This window comes from Syngnathus scovelli, chromosome 2 (assembly GCF_024217435.2).
Source record: "Syngnathus scovelli strain Florida chromosome 2, RoL_Ssco_1.2, whole genome shotgun sequence".
Taxonomy (NCBI): Eukaryota; Metazoa; Chordata; class Actinopteri; order Syngnathiformes; family Syngnathidae; genus Syngnathus; species Syngnathus scovelli.
Genome location: NC_090848.1, coordinates 17552076 through 17567198, shown reverse-complemented (window position 1 = coordinate 17567198; position 15123 = coordinate 17552076). Strand labels below are relative to the sequence as shown.

At 44.6% G+C, this 15123-nt stretch overlaps 1 protein-coding gene across 5 annotated transcripts in view; it reads left to right on the top strand.

Moving 5' to 3' along the window:
• rerea (arginine-glutamic acid dipeptide (RE) repeats a) overlaps positions 1 to 15123 on the top strand; it is a 117929-nt gene that overhangs the window by 57872 nt on the left and 44934 nt on the right. For all 5 annotated transcript variants that reach the window (XM_049755383.2, XM_049755384.1, XM_049755381.2 and 2 more), the window contains exons 2-3: positions 1433 to 1937; positions 9714 to 9784. In XM_049755383.2, coding sequence (XP_049611340.1) covers positions 1577 to 1937; positions 9714 to 9784 — 432 coding nt within the window. In that variant the 5' untranslated portion in view covers positions 1433 to 1576. The remainder of the gene's footprint in view (positions 1 to 1432; positions 1938 to 9713; positions 9785 to 15123) is intronic.

Below are 15123 nucleotides of genomic sequence, written 5' to 3'. Positions count from 1 at the left end.
CAAATCGTTACGTTGTCGGTTTCATAGAAAGAGGCTTATGTTTCTAATTAGAGAGAAGAGGTGCTTAGCTCACGCACTGATTCTGACGGCCTCCAGGATTAGAGCTGTGCTATCAAATACAGCAGTCATCAGTGTTTTCATGTTCCTCACACCTCACAAGACAAGCTTCTGGATATGGACACTTCAGGGGGGCCCAGGGGTAGTTTCGAAGGTGCCTCGCACACGCACGGAACTCTCCCGAGCCCTTGAATATCGTGGGCGCATTAATGTGTCCCCCGTGCGTACAACAGGCTTGGCAACCCAGCGGTCGCCGTGGTAACTCATCATTAGGTGATTAATGGGGCTGTGACGAGGCTGCGGTTTAATCAAGCCCGGTGTTTGCGAGCGAGCCGACAACAGGAGCAGCTGCCCTGTCAGTTGGTGTCTGCTCACAAAGTGACAGCACCCGCTGCTTAGGAGCATGGTCGTCACCAAACACCTCTCTTGTGTATGTACTGTGTGTGTGTGTGTGCGTATGTTTCACATTTTGCAAGTCCTGCTGTAAATGCTGGCTTCCTCACAGATTGCTGCCATTCCTGACTCTCCACTCTGCTACCTCAGCCATGGTAACACAGCTTGCCTTATCCGCGTGGCAATGTAATGACTATTTCCTGTTAATTTGTTACTGTGGAGTTAGCCAGGGCAACGCGGGCGTTAAGTGTTGATGCTGCTTTCAAGTGTAGTAAGAATTTTGTGCGCACAACGGGCTTCTTCAACTTTGCCCACTCGGAGGCTTTCATTATGCTACCAAAAAGGACATTTTTGGAATAGCTGGAAATGCCCCATATCCTTACCCGCCCGATTGCTGCATTCTTCCCTCCAGACCTGTCATTTGACATTAACACAGCGGTGCTTGTGGCGAAGGACTTGGATGGAGGCGCGGTCCAGTAGAGTCCACACACGTACATAGCAAACAAGAGTGTCATTACAGATGGTTTGCAGAGAAGCTGGCCAGCAAACTGTCAGTGAGCTCCATGCCGTTCGCTCTTGTGCTGTTTATGCTGAAAAGCCCCCCTGACACATTTATTGGCTGCTAGCCTCATCCTCCGTGTTTTGTTTTAGTTATTCAGCCATGACCTCCATTTAATATGTTCTGACTTTCTTTTCAACATCCTTTTACTGTGTACACATCGTAATGCCTTGTCAAGAGAAGGCAAGTGGTTTAGCAGGAAGCTAGAAGGTTCTGGCCGTTTGATAAAGCTGCTCTCACAAGTGTTAATGATTGCGGAGGATGCTGCCAAGAATTACCGTTGCTAGCCTGCCTCCCCAGCCGCCCAGCCTCTTGGAGCAATCTTGTATTGCCCATGAACAAACTATTAACCTCTGTCCAGCAAAGATGATGCTCACTCTTATTTTCTTCTACCTCTTTTTGTTCCCCCCCCTTTCTCTCCAGCTTTTCTGAAACACTGGGGTTGTTGGTGTGGCCAAATTTTCCCTGGATTTGACCAGTAAATTCAGAAGACTGAAGCCCAGGCTCACAGTCTACCTTTCACGGAGGCCCAGCCGTGAGAGGACTGAGGAAGGCACGTGGCGGATCATGACGGCTGACAAAGAGAAGGAGCGGGAGAAAGAGCGGGACAGAGACAGAGATCGGGACAGGGACAAGAGGGAGTCTGGGAAGTCCCGCCGGCAAGACGGAGAACGGGGCGAGAGCGAGAGCTCCAGGCCCAGGCGCAGTTGCACGCTGGAGGGCGGCGCCAAGAACTATGCAGAGAGCGAACACAGCGAGGACGAGGACAACGACAACGGCAGCACGGGCGGAGGCAGCGGCACGGCCGAGGAGGCCGGCAAGAAGGGCAAGAAGAAGATGCCCAAGAAGAAGTCCCGCTACGAGCGCACAGAGAATGGAGAAATCACGTCCTTCATCACGGAAGACGATGTTGTTTACAGACCAGGAGGTAAGTCCTTGTCCCGTCTAATCTAATTAACAGCCGGGCAAATGCAGTAAGCCCAGTCAGTCCCCATTCATCAAAGTCCCATTAGAAAGATCATCTCACACATCCCGAGTAACAATGCGTGTGGTTTCTTTCGACCTCCCCCCATTGTTGTTGATACACTCGCTTTGGAAAAACCAACTAATAAATGTGTGCCCTTTACAATTTGCTCCTTCCAGATTGCAACTACTACCTCAGGCTAAAGGCCAGTGCATCATGCAATCAATTCCAAGTTGACCCTCTCTGTGCTTTTTGTCTCAGGCTGAGTCAATAAAGCAAAGTGGTACTTCAATAGATGTGATAGTGGCGGCGGTCACAATAATGACTTTATACAAACGTGATTGAACTCACTGGAAAGTCTGCCTTCCGCTCCCCAGACCAAAAGGTGTTTTAATGTTGAATAGATTGGACAAAATCACCAACCAGTTAAAAGTCTCCCGTAATGTTCCTGTTGAAGCAGTTGTTGAACGCTCGCTCACGTGTTTGTTGCGCTAGAAATTTCCCTTGTCTCATATCTGTTGTGTCGTGCCTATTTAACTGCAAGCAAAAAGGTCAAGTGGTGGGCTGTTTGCATATTAAACAGAAAGATAAAGCAACTTAGAGCCTTGTGTTAGACAGTCCTCGTTATCACATTGCTGCGCAATCACACAGTCCCCCCCCCCCCCATGAACTGCAAAAAGGGATGGACTAATGCTGTAAAACGGCCCGCCATGATGACTGTTAGCTGAATGCTCTCTCCTCTGTTATCAATACAGATCCTTAAACCACCACTCGCTGAAAACAAATCCGGCCATTGCTCTCTTTTCTCGTCTCTGTCTAATAATCGGCACAGGCTCCACCGAAGCCCACCCCCCCACGTTTAATAGACAGCGCACCAAGGCTTTGTCTCATAATTCAACCATGCGGATGGTGGGGGCGGGTAAAGGAGATTGACAAAGAAAAAAAACGTAAGCAGTCAGTCACATCAATGAAACATTCAAAAGGCACATAAACAAAGTTGAGCGTCTCAGTGGATTAGCCCTGACGAATATTTATATTTCCACATCTGAGCGAACAACGGAGCCGGTGCCCGCTTGATGGGGAATATTTATGTTTCCTGTCTTCTTCTTCTTCAATTAGTTTGACAGGTCGAGAGCTGCCTGGTTGTCACAACCTTGCCCCCTCCCTCCCTCCCTCCCTCCCCTGCTTCCTCCACACTCCAGTTGCTCGGCTGTGTTCGATCAGGGATGAGCCGCTACACTAGTATGCAATTTACCACCTATTGTCAACACAGAAGATCTTCCACCTCGGTAACTGACCTCCTGCTGTCTCCTTTGCTTATTGTTCAAGTGATAAGCCCCGTGTGTGAGTGCAGTGTGTTTTCCTCCTCCTGCTCGCCAGCAACCTTCTTGCAATCAGATTTGATGTGCGCAGCTTAGGCAGGCACAAAGCCTGCAATGGATTATGCTTCACTAAATGTTAAATCCCTTTATAGCCGTCTAGTGACACACAATATGTAAAACTGACCACCCTTGGTGAGGGATTTGCACCGCCTCTTACCCGGGTAGGAGAGGGACTGGGATGAGAGGAACAAAACAAAAATGGCTATACACGAAACAACCCCAAATGGGGTTTTAATTGCTTCCTTATCACTAGGCCTACAAGTACACATTTGTGTCATCACATAAGGTGAGCTCGTATTGAAATAATTTTAGTCCCAAATAGTCCCAATCTCCAGCCACCAGCACAGCTTAGCCTCTCTATCCCTGTGAGATGGGTTCGGGCGGCTTAGAGCTGACTGCATGTTAAAGGGTGGAAGATGTGCGGTCTGCCGCTAGGTGTTAGCCGCAGTTTAAAATGATGGAGGTGTGCATGAGGAGGTGTCCTGTGCTGGTTGTATCCAAGTCCCATTCTGTGCAAGCAGACAGACCTAATCAATCTGTGCCCTGTGGCTTAGCCCCATCTCCTATAGGCACCTCCAGGAGCTGCAAAAAAAAAAAAAAAATCAGTTTATTGATCCTCTCTGGAGATTATACAAACAGCCATGAGGGAGATTAGTGATACAGTACTGTAGTACACAGAGGCACACAGGTGCAAAAACAAAAAAGGCACACAGAAAGCTAGTTGTGAAAATTCACAAGTACCCGACATCACATAGTATGGACAATGCGTTTCTTTTGAAACGGTCACACTGGTGCTGTCCTATCTCTGACAAACACCCGCCTGCTGTGGTGACACACACACACACAAACACACACATATAGCGGAACTGTTTGGTGCTGCAGGTGGCAGGCCGCCATAGCATGCCTCCTTCCTTCCGAACTCACTCCCTTTCGGCCGCTTTGTTAAAAATGGCGAGCACTAATGGAAACCACCTGCCCTCCCCATCTCACTCGGCACTTCTTCCTCCCCCTCGTGTGTATGTCACACAACATGGCTGCCACAGCGGTGCTAGGTGGATTTGCTTTGGCTCGGATGAAGACAATGGATTTGATTTTGTAAAATCTCCCCAGAGAGAGTCAGATTAGTGTAGTAGCAGCACCTTTGTGTGTGTCAGTGAGATTGCAAGCTCACCAGAAGCAAAGCACCTTGTGTGTGTGCACGGCTGTTTCGGCGAGTTGTTGAGGTGGACGGACAGCTGGCGCTTTTTGCCGCAACTGCTATGCAAGTCAGGAGTGTCTGTCTCCGTGTGTGTCGCTCCATGTGTCATGTGCACACACATTAAGCTGTGCGCCATGAGTGTGTTTGACACACGGTGCTGTATAAGCAGGCCTCCCTTCCTTTTCTACCCCTCCTTTTCTCGCTTCTACTCAGGACCAACTGTTAGCGGTAACGAACAGCATGTGCCACCAATGAGTTACATCTATTAGGAATGTAAGACTCATTATGTGAGTGGAGTCATTTTTGTTTCACAACTTGTAATTTATCAACGTCATCTTAATCACTTCATGTATGTAGTATGTAAAAATAAAAAAAAAAAACATTGAATTTAATAGACCTAAAATGGCAACATTCCATTGTTACTGTTTTGTTGTACCCCAATTGGACATTGCGCAATCTAATTCTAACAGAAACAAGAAATGTTGATCTTTTTTCAGTGCTGACCAAACAATCGATACAATATTTACTCCTGAGTATGGATTCCTCTTGAAAAGCCAGTAGTGTGTGGTTCAGTATGTGAAGGGCCACTTTTTCAGTAGCTAGGACACCGTTTGGGCTTCGAGCCAGATATGCGCAGCACATCTCGAGTCAAGCTGTTGATTAGCTCGCTTTTTCTTTTTTCAGTCGGGCTAACAAGGGGGCCAAGCCCTTCAAGTCATCTTGTATTGAAACAAAACAGTGTGTAGCTTGTCCCTAAACTGCATAGATCTATTTTTAAAAGCCTGGTCTTCTCTCCCACGTCTCCCCATGCTGTAGACTCAGGGGGGAAAGAGCTTTTTAGTGAAACTCAACCACCTGCCGCCCGCTAAATGAGAAAGTGTGGGTTTGCTGACCGGAAAAAGGGGGGTGGGGGGTGTCAAAGAGCCTCTGTTCTCCCTTAGGAGCTCAGTCAGCTGTAGGCAAGGGGGCTGACAATTTGGCCTGCTAGGTATTTCCCACTGCTTTTCCAGTCCGGACAAGGCAGAACTGTTGGGCAGGTGCTAAGGGAGAGAGTTGAGAAATCAAGTGTCTGTGCCCCTCCAGGCCTTCATTACGTGCCAAGCTACCCCGTTGGGCTAACCCAGCAGGAAGTGGCAGCCTTGGAGTTTAGAAACACATCCTTTTTGCCGGGTTTCTGCCTGCTGTCCAGACGAAATATTTGTCATGTGAACAAAAGCATGCTCGGTGTTTCGGTGAAGATTTTGATTCATGGTGTTGCTGACAACCACAAATCAACAATGAGATTTGATTGATTGATTGATTGAGTTATTTTTTTATTTTTATTTTTTCATTTTTTTATTTTTTTATTTTTTATTTTACTCGCCCTTGGGCTCCACTTTAATCTCCATTAACGTGATGAACGGGGCAAATAAAAGATTGTACAAGCAGTTTATATAAATTGGAACAGTATTGTTTTTAATTAATATTTTAACTGTAATGCTCTTTTCAGTTTTTAACGCCACTTTGCACAATATATAAATGAATAGAATTTAAAGAACAGCATGAATACAAGACAGCAGAGAAGGCAAAGTGTTTCTTAACAGAGATCAACTTGGTTCAAATGGCTGAATGTGAATACGCTACAGCACAACCAGACACATATTATTTATTACTAAAAAGCAGGTGATTCACCATGGCAACGACAGACACTTCTCTCCTTATGAAGATGGTGTACACTAAATCTAACATTTGGAAGCTGTTATTTTTTCTTTTTTTCCAGGAAACCTTCCTGCATAGTCTTCCTCATCAGTCTGTCTTCCTCACTGGATTTTGGTTTTTTTTTTTTGCCTGTGGGTCCCCTTACACCCCTGTGGTTCCCTTATTGCATTCCTTTTGCAATTTAATTTTGGGATCAGTGCACTCCAGGGAGATAGACATTTGAACATTAGTTGGCAGACATAGTATTCCCAGATACACTTTTGTCCCATGTGCTGTTTTTATGTGCCATTGTCACACCATTTTCTATTAAGCATCGAAACATTCCTCATCTTTATAGGGTGTTAACACTCGATACGTTTGGAAAAGCTAGCCAGTGTCAATGCTAAGTTTAAGTTCACACTGCAGGCAAATGTCACCATCACATTGAATATGTAAACGCGAATGCTTACACACACAAAAATTCCACACAAAAATCCGACTTGAGCTTTAAGACCTCACAGTGTGAACCAAGACCAAATGTGCGGGGAAAAAATGGACCAAATATAATTTGGTGCCTTTCAAATCACAAGTGCTATCATAGCCTGGGTAACCGCCAAGCTCCAGCTTGTTTTTGATATTGTGATGAATTATTTAGGCAGTTGACTTCTGGAAAAAGGTCAGACGAGACCCAACACCATTTTTTTATCCTAAATATGTTGTTCATTGCATACGTTCAATAAGTATTGACATGTTACTGTTACACGTCTTTTATTATTATTTATTTCATTGCAGTTTTTCTGTTGGTGTTGCCTCGCTACAAGAAACCTAATCTTGTCTCGCCCCTCCCCTTCCCTTCCCCTCTCCTGGAACATTGCAGCAAATTAAACAGCATCTTATTTGCTCTGTAACAGAGAGAGTTGGACACAGCTCTTTAGCTGAGACGAGGTGTGTTTTAGATTAGCTACGCTTGGCAGCCATAAGAGAAAGGCTGGCTGAACAATGAGCCAGGCAGAAGAAATTCTTGCATGTGCGGCAAATAATGCATCGAATATCCTGACATCTGATCTCAGGCAGGAGTGACAATGTGATTAGAGAAGCCCGTGATTATTTATCTCCCCGTTTTGAAAGACACAACTTTGTTAACGTCGAATGGTGTGCTAGTCAGCAGTTTTATTGTAGGGTGGAGGCAAGTGAAAGAAACCAAACGAATGGCTCCTGAGCACTTGACTACAAAGTCCCTGCTGTGGTTCCCCCGTCCGTCTCCAGCACACACTTCAACCCCCCAAAATTAAAGTGAAAGACCAAGCAAGCCCTCCCCCTCATGTGTAGACTCCCACCCACCACAGCTCAAACCCAATGCCCCCTTCCTTCCTTTTCTGCTTATAGCACAGATGTGTGGAAAAAAAGCTTCTTTTTTTTTTTCTTTCATCTATGTTGAAATAGGACAAACATGTTTTGGAGGTCGCAGAGGGAATGAATTTACAAGATGCTTTTGACATTCAAACTGGGCTCGAACGCTGTGAATGAATCAGATCGTAACTACTCCACCACCATGGCAGTTTCCCCATCTTCTCCACTCTCAGTGTCTGTTGTTTGTGTCTGTTGATGTGATCTCGTCGCGAGACATCTGATCTGGTCCCTCTAAATAAATGTGCGGCTGGGGTGAAGGGACACTAACCCCTAATTCCCCCGATTTGACTCCTCACTTACATGTCAGTCGCTCAGATTAGTCTCTTTTGTTCTCCGCTCTCCGAGTCGCTGCATCTCTCCCCTCCCTCCCTTCATCTTGCTCGTTTGGCCGCCTCTCTCAACATGCTCAGACACTGTGTCACTCACAGATCGCACGGGAGTACTGATGGATATTTTCATTCATGCTATCTTGTAAATGACTTCCTGTGATGGTGAAGAAATGGGAGCAAAAGGAGAGAGCTTTTGGGGGAAGACGACAGGAGGGCGGCATTGAGAGAGATATAATGCATCGCTCAGAGCCAGCCAGGGTGATAACTGCCTCCTCCCCCACCACCCCCCACTTCCAAACACCTCATTCCCCCCTTAGCAGATAACAAGCCCACCCTGGGGTTACAAACACACACACACACACACACACACACACACACACACACACACACACACACACACACACACACACACACACACACACACACACACACGCACACACAGCCTCAAAACAAAGCCAGTGATGTCACAAGAGCTCTTATATATAGACAGGCGCACCTCTACAAATGGGCTCTTGGCTGTAAAGGCCATTAAATATCTTTTGCCACCTCCTTCTTTTCCTTTTGCAAGCAGTAAGATAAACCACAGCCAGATCAATAACGCAGCTGACACAAACATATAAATAACAGAGATCGCATGTCAGAGAAAATGCTTGCCGCACACCTTTTTTTGACAGGGAGCTCGGAGCAGCATGTTTTAATGACACGAGTACAATGTGACTGACTGTAGCCTATTAAAATGTTGCCTCACGCATGGGTGTGTGGATGCAATCTTAAACCCAGGGAACAAATAGCTTGCCGTATGGTCAAATTGACTTTGTTTACAGTCAGAATCTTGCTATGAATTAGGATTAGATTCATCATGGAACGACATCTCATTTTGTTGAAAAGACGTCTAAAGGAGGACATGATGATGTTGCGGTAGATTAATACAGACCTGCAGTGGAGCGCAACTAGCTTTTGTCCACTTCAACGGTGGTGGAGCACAAAACATTTAGATTGAGAAAACAAATAATTAATCTATGAGTCATATGTAGTCACATCCCATCCATAATAAAGACATCTGCTTTTTGACTTGTGCACATTTTTGTGCGGTGCAAAGACTACACCAGGTGGAGCAGCAGCCATTAGCCCCCCTCCTCAATTGATTCTTCTCTGTTCTTTTCTCAAGTGGCTTGCTGTATTTTGTCGGCTGCGGTGTGAATGTTTTTGTTCCATGGAGGGGAGGGGCGGCTGCGGTTCATGACCCGGCTACACCACCAAGCCCGCCCGCTAGCCCACCTCCTTGCAACACTTTGTGATAGAACTGCTTTTTACATTTGTGAGGGTTGTTTCATTTGGCAAAGCATGTGGATTCCCTTCTTTAAGTAAACCGGACCCACTGGATATATCTACAATGTAAAACTTTTGCCAAACCAGGTTACACTAGGCGGGTGGGGGGTGGAGGTCAGGGTTAACTCCAGGATTGTGCCCTGATTTATAAATGGAGTGGAACAATGGCATAATTCCCCTTGGGCGTAATGTTTGCTTTGCAATAGCAACCTCGTAGTGCTCCAAAAGTCCTTAATCCTATTACCCGCATTCCAATTGAATTTGCCTCAGTGAGGGGGGAAAAAAAATGTCTTTTCAACCGAGGTAACAACACTCCAAATAATTTCTGACTGAGCTTGCTTGGCTGCATCAAAGTATAAATGCCTCGGGAAATGGGAACTTCTTCACGCTAACACACTTGTATGTTTTCTTACAGATTGTGTGTACATTGAGAGTCGCCGGCCCAACACTCCTTACTTCATTTGTAGCATTCAAGAGTTCAAACTGGTGAGTAGTTTAATCGCCTCCTGTCTGTCTTCTTTTTGTGTGCTCGCACTTAGGCTCCGAGGTGCTGGAGCGTGGTGTCATTACCAAAATCCAGCCAAAAGAGGCCGCATGTTGACTTGTGCAAACTGTGAACCAGTTGAACTTTGCGTCAGGTGGAGGTGCATTAATGCTGGAAATGTGAACAAACGTGTTTGTCAGCGTATTGACTAAATTAATTTGAGACCTCTAATTCTCATTGAATTTTGTTTCCAATTAAACTGCCCACTTGACCCTTTTGCCAAATAGTAGCTTATTTGTCTGTTAAAATCATGCTTAGTCAATTTCTTGTCAGCCGACGACTCCTTCTCATTCAATGTAATGGACAGAGCTGCGTTACGTCTCCAAAGGCGGTGGCGGCGGCGGCTTGTACACTTGCTTCTGTCAGTGAGCTTTAGTTGTCTTTTAGTAGATTGGTTGTTTCAACACGCCATTGAGGCCTTGTTTAGTGTTGGCTCACCCCCAGGGGAGCCAAATAATGGCTAGCAAAAGCCAGGGTGATGATGAGAGGTCAGATGAGAGGTCAGCTGAGAGGCCATGCGCATACACACGCACACACACACGCACACACAAACACACACACGCACACACTGGCTTTGCAAATGTATTGCTATGGATGTGCATCCGTGTGTGTTATGTATTCATATGTGCTATGTGTGAACATTTATGACTATGAAGGTCAGTTTTATGTGGATGGCTTTTTTTTTTTTTTTTTTTTCTCTCTTTCTTTAAAGACCCTAATCCTGGCCACAGAGCAGTTTGGCCCTCAAAAGTCCATGGTACAGTTCACTACCTTGACCAAGAGTGCCAGCAGAAACCTAGACGCAACAGAAATTATTGTCTAGAAAAAGAAAAAAAAAACGACTCCTCCAGCTGACGGCTCTCTCACTCTCTGGCTCGCTTCACATGTGTGTCTCATGACCCCCCCCCATGTCCACCTGTAATTAATGAACAGCCATCTGCATGCATTTATCTGTTTGAGCTGACCATATCTTGCTACAACAAGAAGCCACGCTGGCTTTTCCAAAAGTTTTTTATTTTTTTAGGTCTGCTCGGCTGGCTCCAAATCACAAAAGGCTGACTACAAAACGGCTTTGAAAAATCTCTGTTTACTCGGCCAAATAAAATAGTCTTCGGAGGATAATATTAGATCATTTAAGTAGTAATTGTACATTCTCACTTTCAAAGCTAAAATGTACCCCTGAGCACAAAAGCGGGCCAGACCATTTTCTCAAGGGTTCGCTCACATGTTGCTCTGTTGTTGTGCTTGAAATGTTTGTATTTCCACCTTTTTCCACCACATATTGAAAAGAGTAGACCGCAAGCTACTTGGAGATGAGCTCTCAAAGGCATCAACGCAATTTATTTCCCATCTTGTCATTCCTCCCGCATCTCTCTCTGGCTTCCAATTCTTTTCAAGCAGCGCTAAGCATTGATTGACATGGCCGCACCCCTTCTGCGCGAGGCTGAGCTTTGAAGGCGCAGTCGAGGAGAAGGACATTTTATTACCCCCCAAACTAAACAACCTTATCAGTATCCCTTGCCCTCTGCCTTTCCACATCTCTCCATCCAATCCTGGAACGGTCCCACGCGTGTATTTTAGCTAATGACCTGTGAATCCAATTAGTGTGTAGAAATGCCGAAAGCAGCCATCACTCTCTGGCTTGCTGTCTTGTGGATTGAAGCCTGTCCCTTTTCTTTTTCACTCGGGGGATATTTTCTACTTTGATATGATTCACTGGCTTGTCATTCCATGTTACTCACACACTTAAACACAAGCAGAGCAGACTGCCAACAGAAGCATATCCAAATATAAATCCTGCAACGTAGGGCAATCATCTTCCCTTGTTTGTTTAGTCACCGGCTGCCACTGCAGTGCTAACAGCAAGCTCTCTGACACATTGATCAATTTGTACAGCCCTCATTTTACGCTCTTCCTACTAAAATGTCTGCACGGAAAGAGCAGCCTCTAGTTGGAGGAGATCTGATTCATCTCATTCATCCATTAGGAAGGTAGAAGAAATTGGAATACCGTGTTATCTATGCATATTAGAGGTGCAACAATTAATTGATTAATTGGCGGCAACTATAATTATGAAATTAATCAATTATTATTTTCTGATAATCTATGAATCATTTAGATTCCTTTTTTAAAGTTAAAACTATCTGAATTTATTTGTTATTTTTCTGGACTGTTGATTTGAAATTATATCCTTTTTGATTAAATTGAAGGAAATTTAAACACGTATTTTTTGTACGACTCAGTGATTAATTGACACAATATTTAACAGATAATCTATTATTAAAATAATTACTTACAGCCCCAATGTATATTAACTCAATTTGATGGGTTTAGTAATTGATAAATTCATTAATTCATCATAGTAATGTTGGATGTGTGGAATTGGTTATAATTGCATCTTGAAGCATTTGAGACAAGTGCAATAATTGTCTGCAACCAGCAGAGGCACTATTTATTCAGTCTAAACTAGCTGACCTGAGTGCAATTTAAAATGTCCATTGAGAGAATATAATAAGCAAAAATATCCCCCTTTTATCTTGCTGATGATTAATAACAGTGTTGCGATAGAGGACGAGAAGCACTCAATATCTCCTCAAGGACAGTAATGCCCATTAACGCCCTCAAGTAAGACTACCGGAAACCCCAAGTACCACAGCCTTTTTTTTTTTTCTTCTTTTTTTTTTTGCACAAAACACTTTTGAATGTGCAAATATGGTGTATCTGTCAACACACATACACATAGACCCTCCACGCTGCGATGGTGAAAATTTGATTGCTGGTAACAACAATTGTACCAAACATGCTTGTGTAATTAAACAGGGGAAGAGAGGCTGTGTGTGGGCGTATGCATTGGCATACTTCCCCTGTTCCTGGAGGGAGAAACACTGCAATCGCTTCATAAGATAGAGAGGGCGGGGTACAAGGATGCTGGGAGAAAGGATGTGGGGAAGGGACAAGGGGGGGCAGCCAGGATTGAACACAGCTGACTTGGCCAATAACAGCAAATTAGGTTAGATACAAGCAGAGGAGTTGCTGGGGGTGGGGGTCAATGAGTGCTGAGGACGTGGACACAATGACTAGAACATTGGATGGGAGGAGGTAGATGAGTGACGGTAGATAAAGAGGAATGAGGAAGGTGTGTGTATGGGGGGGGGGTAGGAAGAGACAGATGAGATTGAGAGAGAAATTGAGACTGACGAGACAATTGAGGTAGAGGGAGAAGGATGCTCAACTGGAAGATAAGGTGGCGCATTGTTCAGCGTTCTGACTTATTGTCTTCGCATGGGCTGTGTGCATATGCATGATTAAATCAGGCGACTACACTTTAGATTAGTAGCATGACAAGTCTGAACATATCCAAACACCCCAGAAGGCTGAGCACATTAAATTGATCAAATATAGATTGTATATAAATAAATGATTTAAAAAAAAAAAGATTGTGCCACATGCTGTTGGTTGAAACTAGTCCTGAAAGTTGACCTTGCTAGCCACATTGGTTTCACTCTAAGCGTGTGTACGTAACTGTCTTACATGATCTGTTTTTATTAGTCTTTGGTGAGTAACTGGATTATTAATCATCAATGACTCGATTGAATTTATTTTTGTTTACAATTAAATGTTTTTAATAGGATGGGACATAATTATCAATTTAAAGTATCTCCTAACAAATGTAAGGTATTGAAAAATGTATTCCTAAAATCATTTTGAATAGTCATTTCATTGGACAACTTTCAGAGTAAACTGCAACATCCGTGTGTTTGTGATTAGTTTTGTGTGGCTATAAAAGCAAAGCACTTCCTCTACGCACAGATGATTGCACAATCCTGTGTTTTTACATCTTTATCTTCATGTTTGATGAAGATGCAAACATTTAATTGTTGCCGTAATGGAATTCAAAGTGCTGTTGATTAGCGAAGCGATGATGTCCTTTTGTTAATTAGGTTGGCAACTGCGGCCTCTATGTATGACTCAGTGCAGTCGTCTTATCGCAACCTTTATGGATCCATTTTATCTTTGTTTGAAGTGCCCTGCGATGCATGTCGCATGAAAGGCAAAATGTCGCATTGTCGTTGCATTTCTTTCACCAAATATTCTCTTCCATTGACACGATGGCAAGGGATTCACTTGACAGGCATCACTTGTCACTCCCGAGGGCTGCGTTCCCTGTTTTTTATCTCCCACCATCGCCCACTGAACATTTTGAAACGCAATTATGGATCAGTGAGCACCACCATCAGTCGTACTTCTTGTTAATATTTATCAAGTGGAACAGCAGCCGCCGCCTTCTCTTGAGGAAGGGGCGCCACAGTCATTAAGTGCAATCGTCTCTGTGCGAGAGAGAGCGCGAATCGTCAAGCTTCTCTTTTAATTCCCCGGTCCACTCAGCTGCTGTAAGTGAGCTGCTACATTTCACATTTGGAGCTTCTGCCTTTCTCACTCGTGTGCGTGTGTGTGTGTGTATGCAGAGCTGTCTTCAAATGTCTGCTTGTAGCCGCACTCTCTGAGAGGAAGCAGCTTTGACAAGGGCATCTCGCCTATGTAGACATGGCCAGCCAGCTGAGCCTGCTGCAAGCTGTTTGATTGAGGCATTCTGCCTTTAATGTTCTTCGCTGAGCAGCGGCGGCAGCAGCCTTAAAGCAATACAAGCATACGGCAACAGCTACCGACCATTCGTTGTCGCTTAACTTCAAAAGGAAAACTGGACGAAAAAATGGTTGTAGCCATTACCTGTCAAAGGCTACGGCAGGTTAACGCTTCAAGTTTTTTTTTCCCTTTATAATCAACTCTTTGACAAACAGTCCCCCTTTTATTAGCTGTGACTAGGCCCTGGGAGCAAAGCATGTTATTTTCCACGAGCCGAGACTTTCTCCATTATGACACTTATGATTAATGCCCCTGTGTGAGGTAAGCAATGCACCAGTTGTGCATGCTTTTTCCTCTTGATATTTCATTGAGATGAAGCCATTAATGGTGCTCTTGTAATAACACCGGGTCATTTAGCGGAGGCGATGTTTCTCGGCATCATGTGCCAAAGCACACACATGCTGCAAGCTCGGTGCCTTTTCCACATCCAATGAAGCAACTCGCGTATTGTATCGCTTAGACAGCTACAGGCTCTGCCTCTTTGGGAAGAAGATTGTTGATTGATTGTTCACAAGAGCACCGTGATGAATAAATAAAGCGATACAAATGGCAAGGTTGAGATGAGCAACACAGCTCAGCCACAGTAGATTAAAAAGGTGCTTGAGAATAAAACACATTGTTCTTATTACATCTTCTC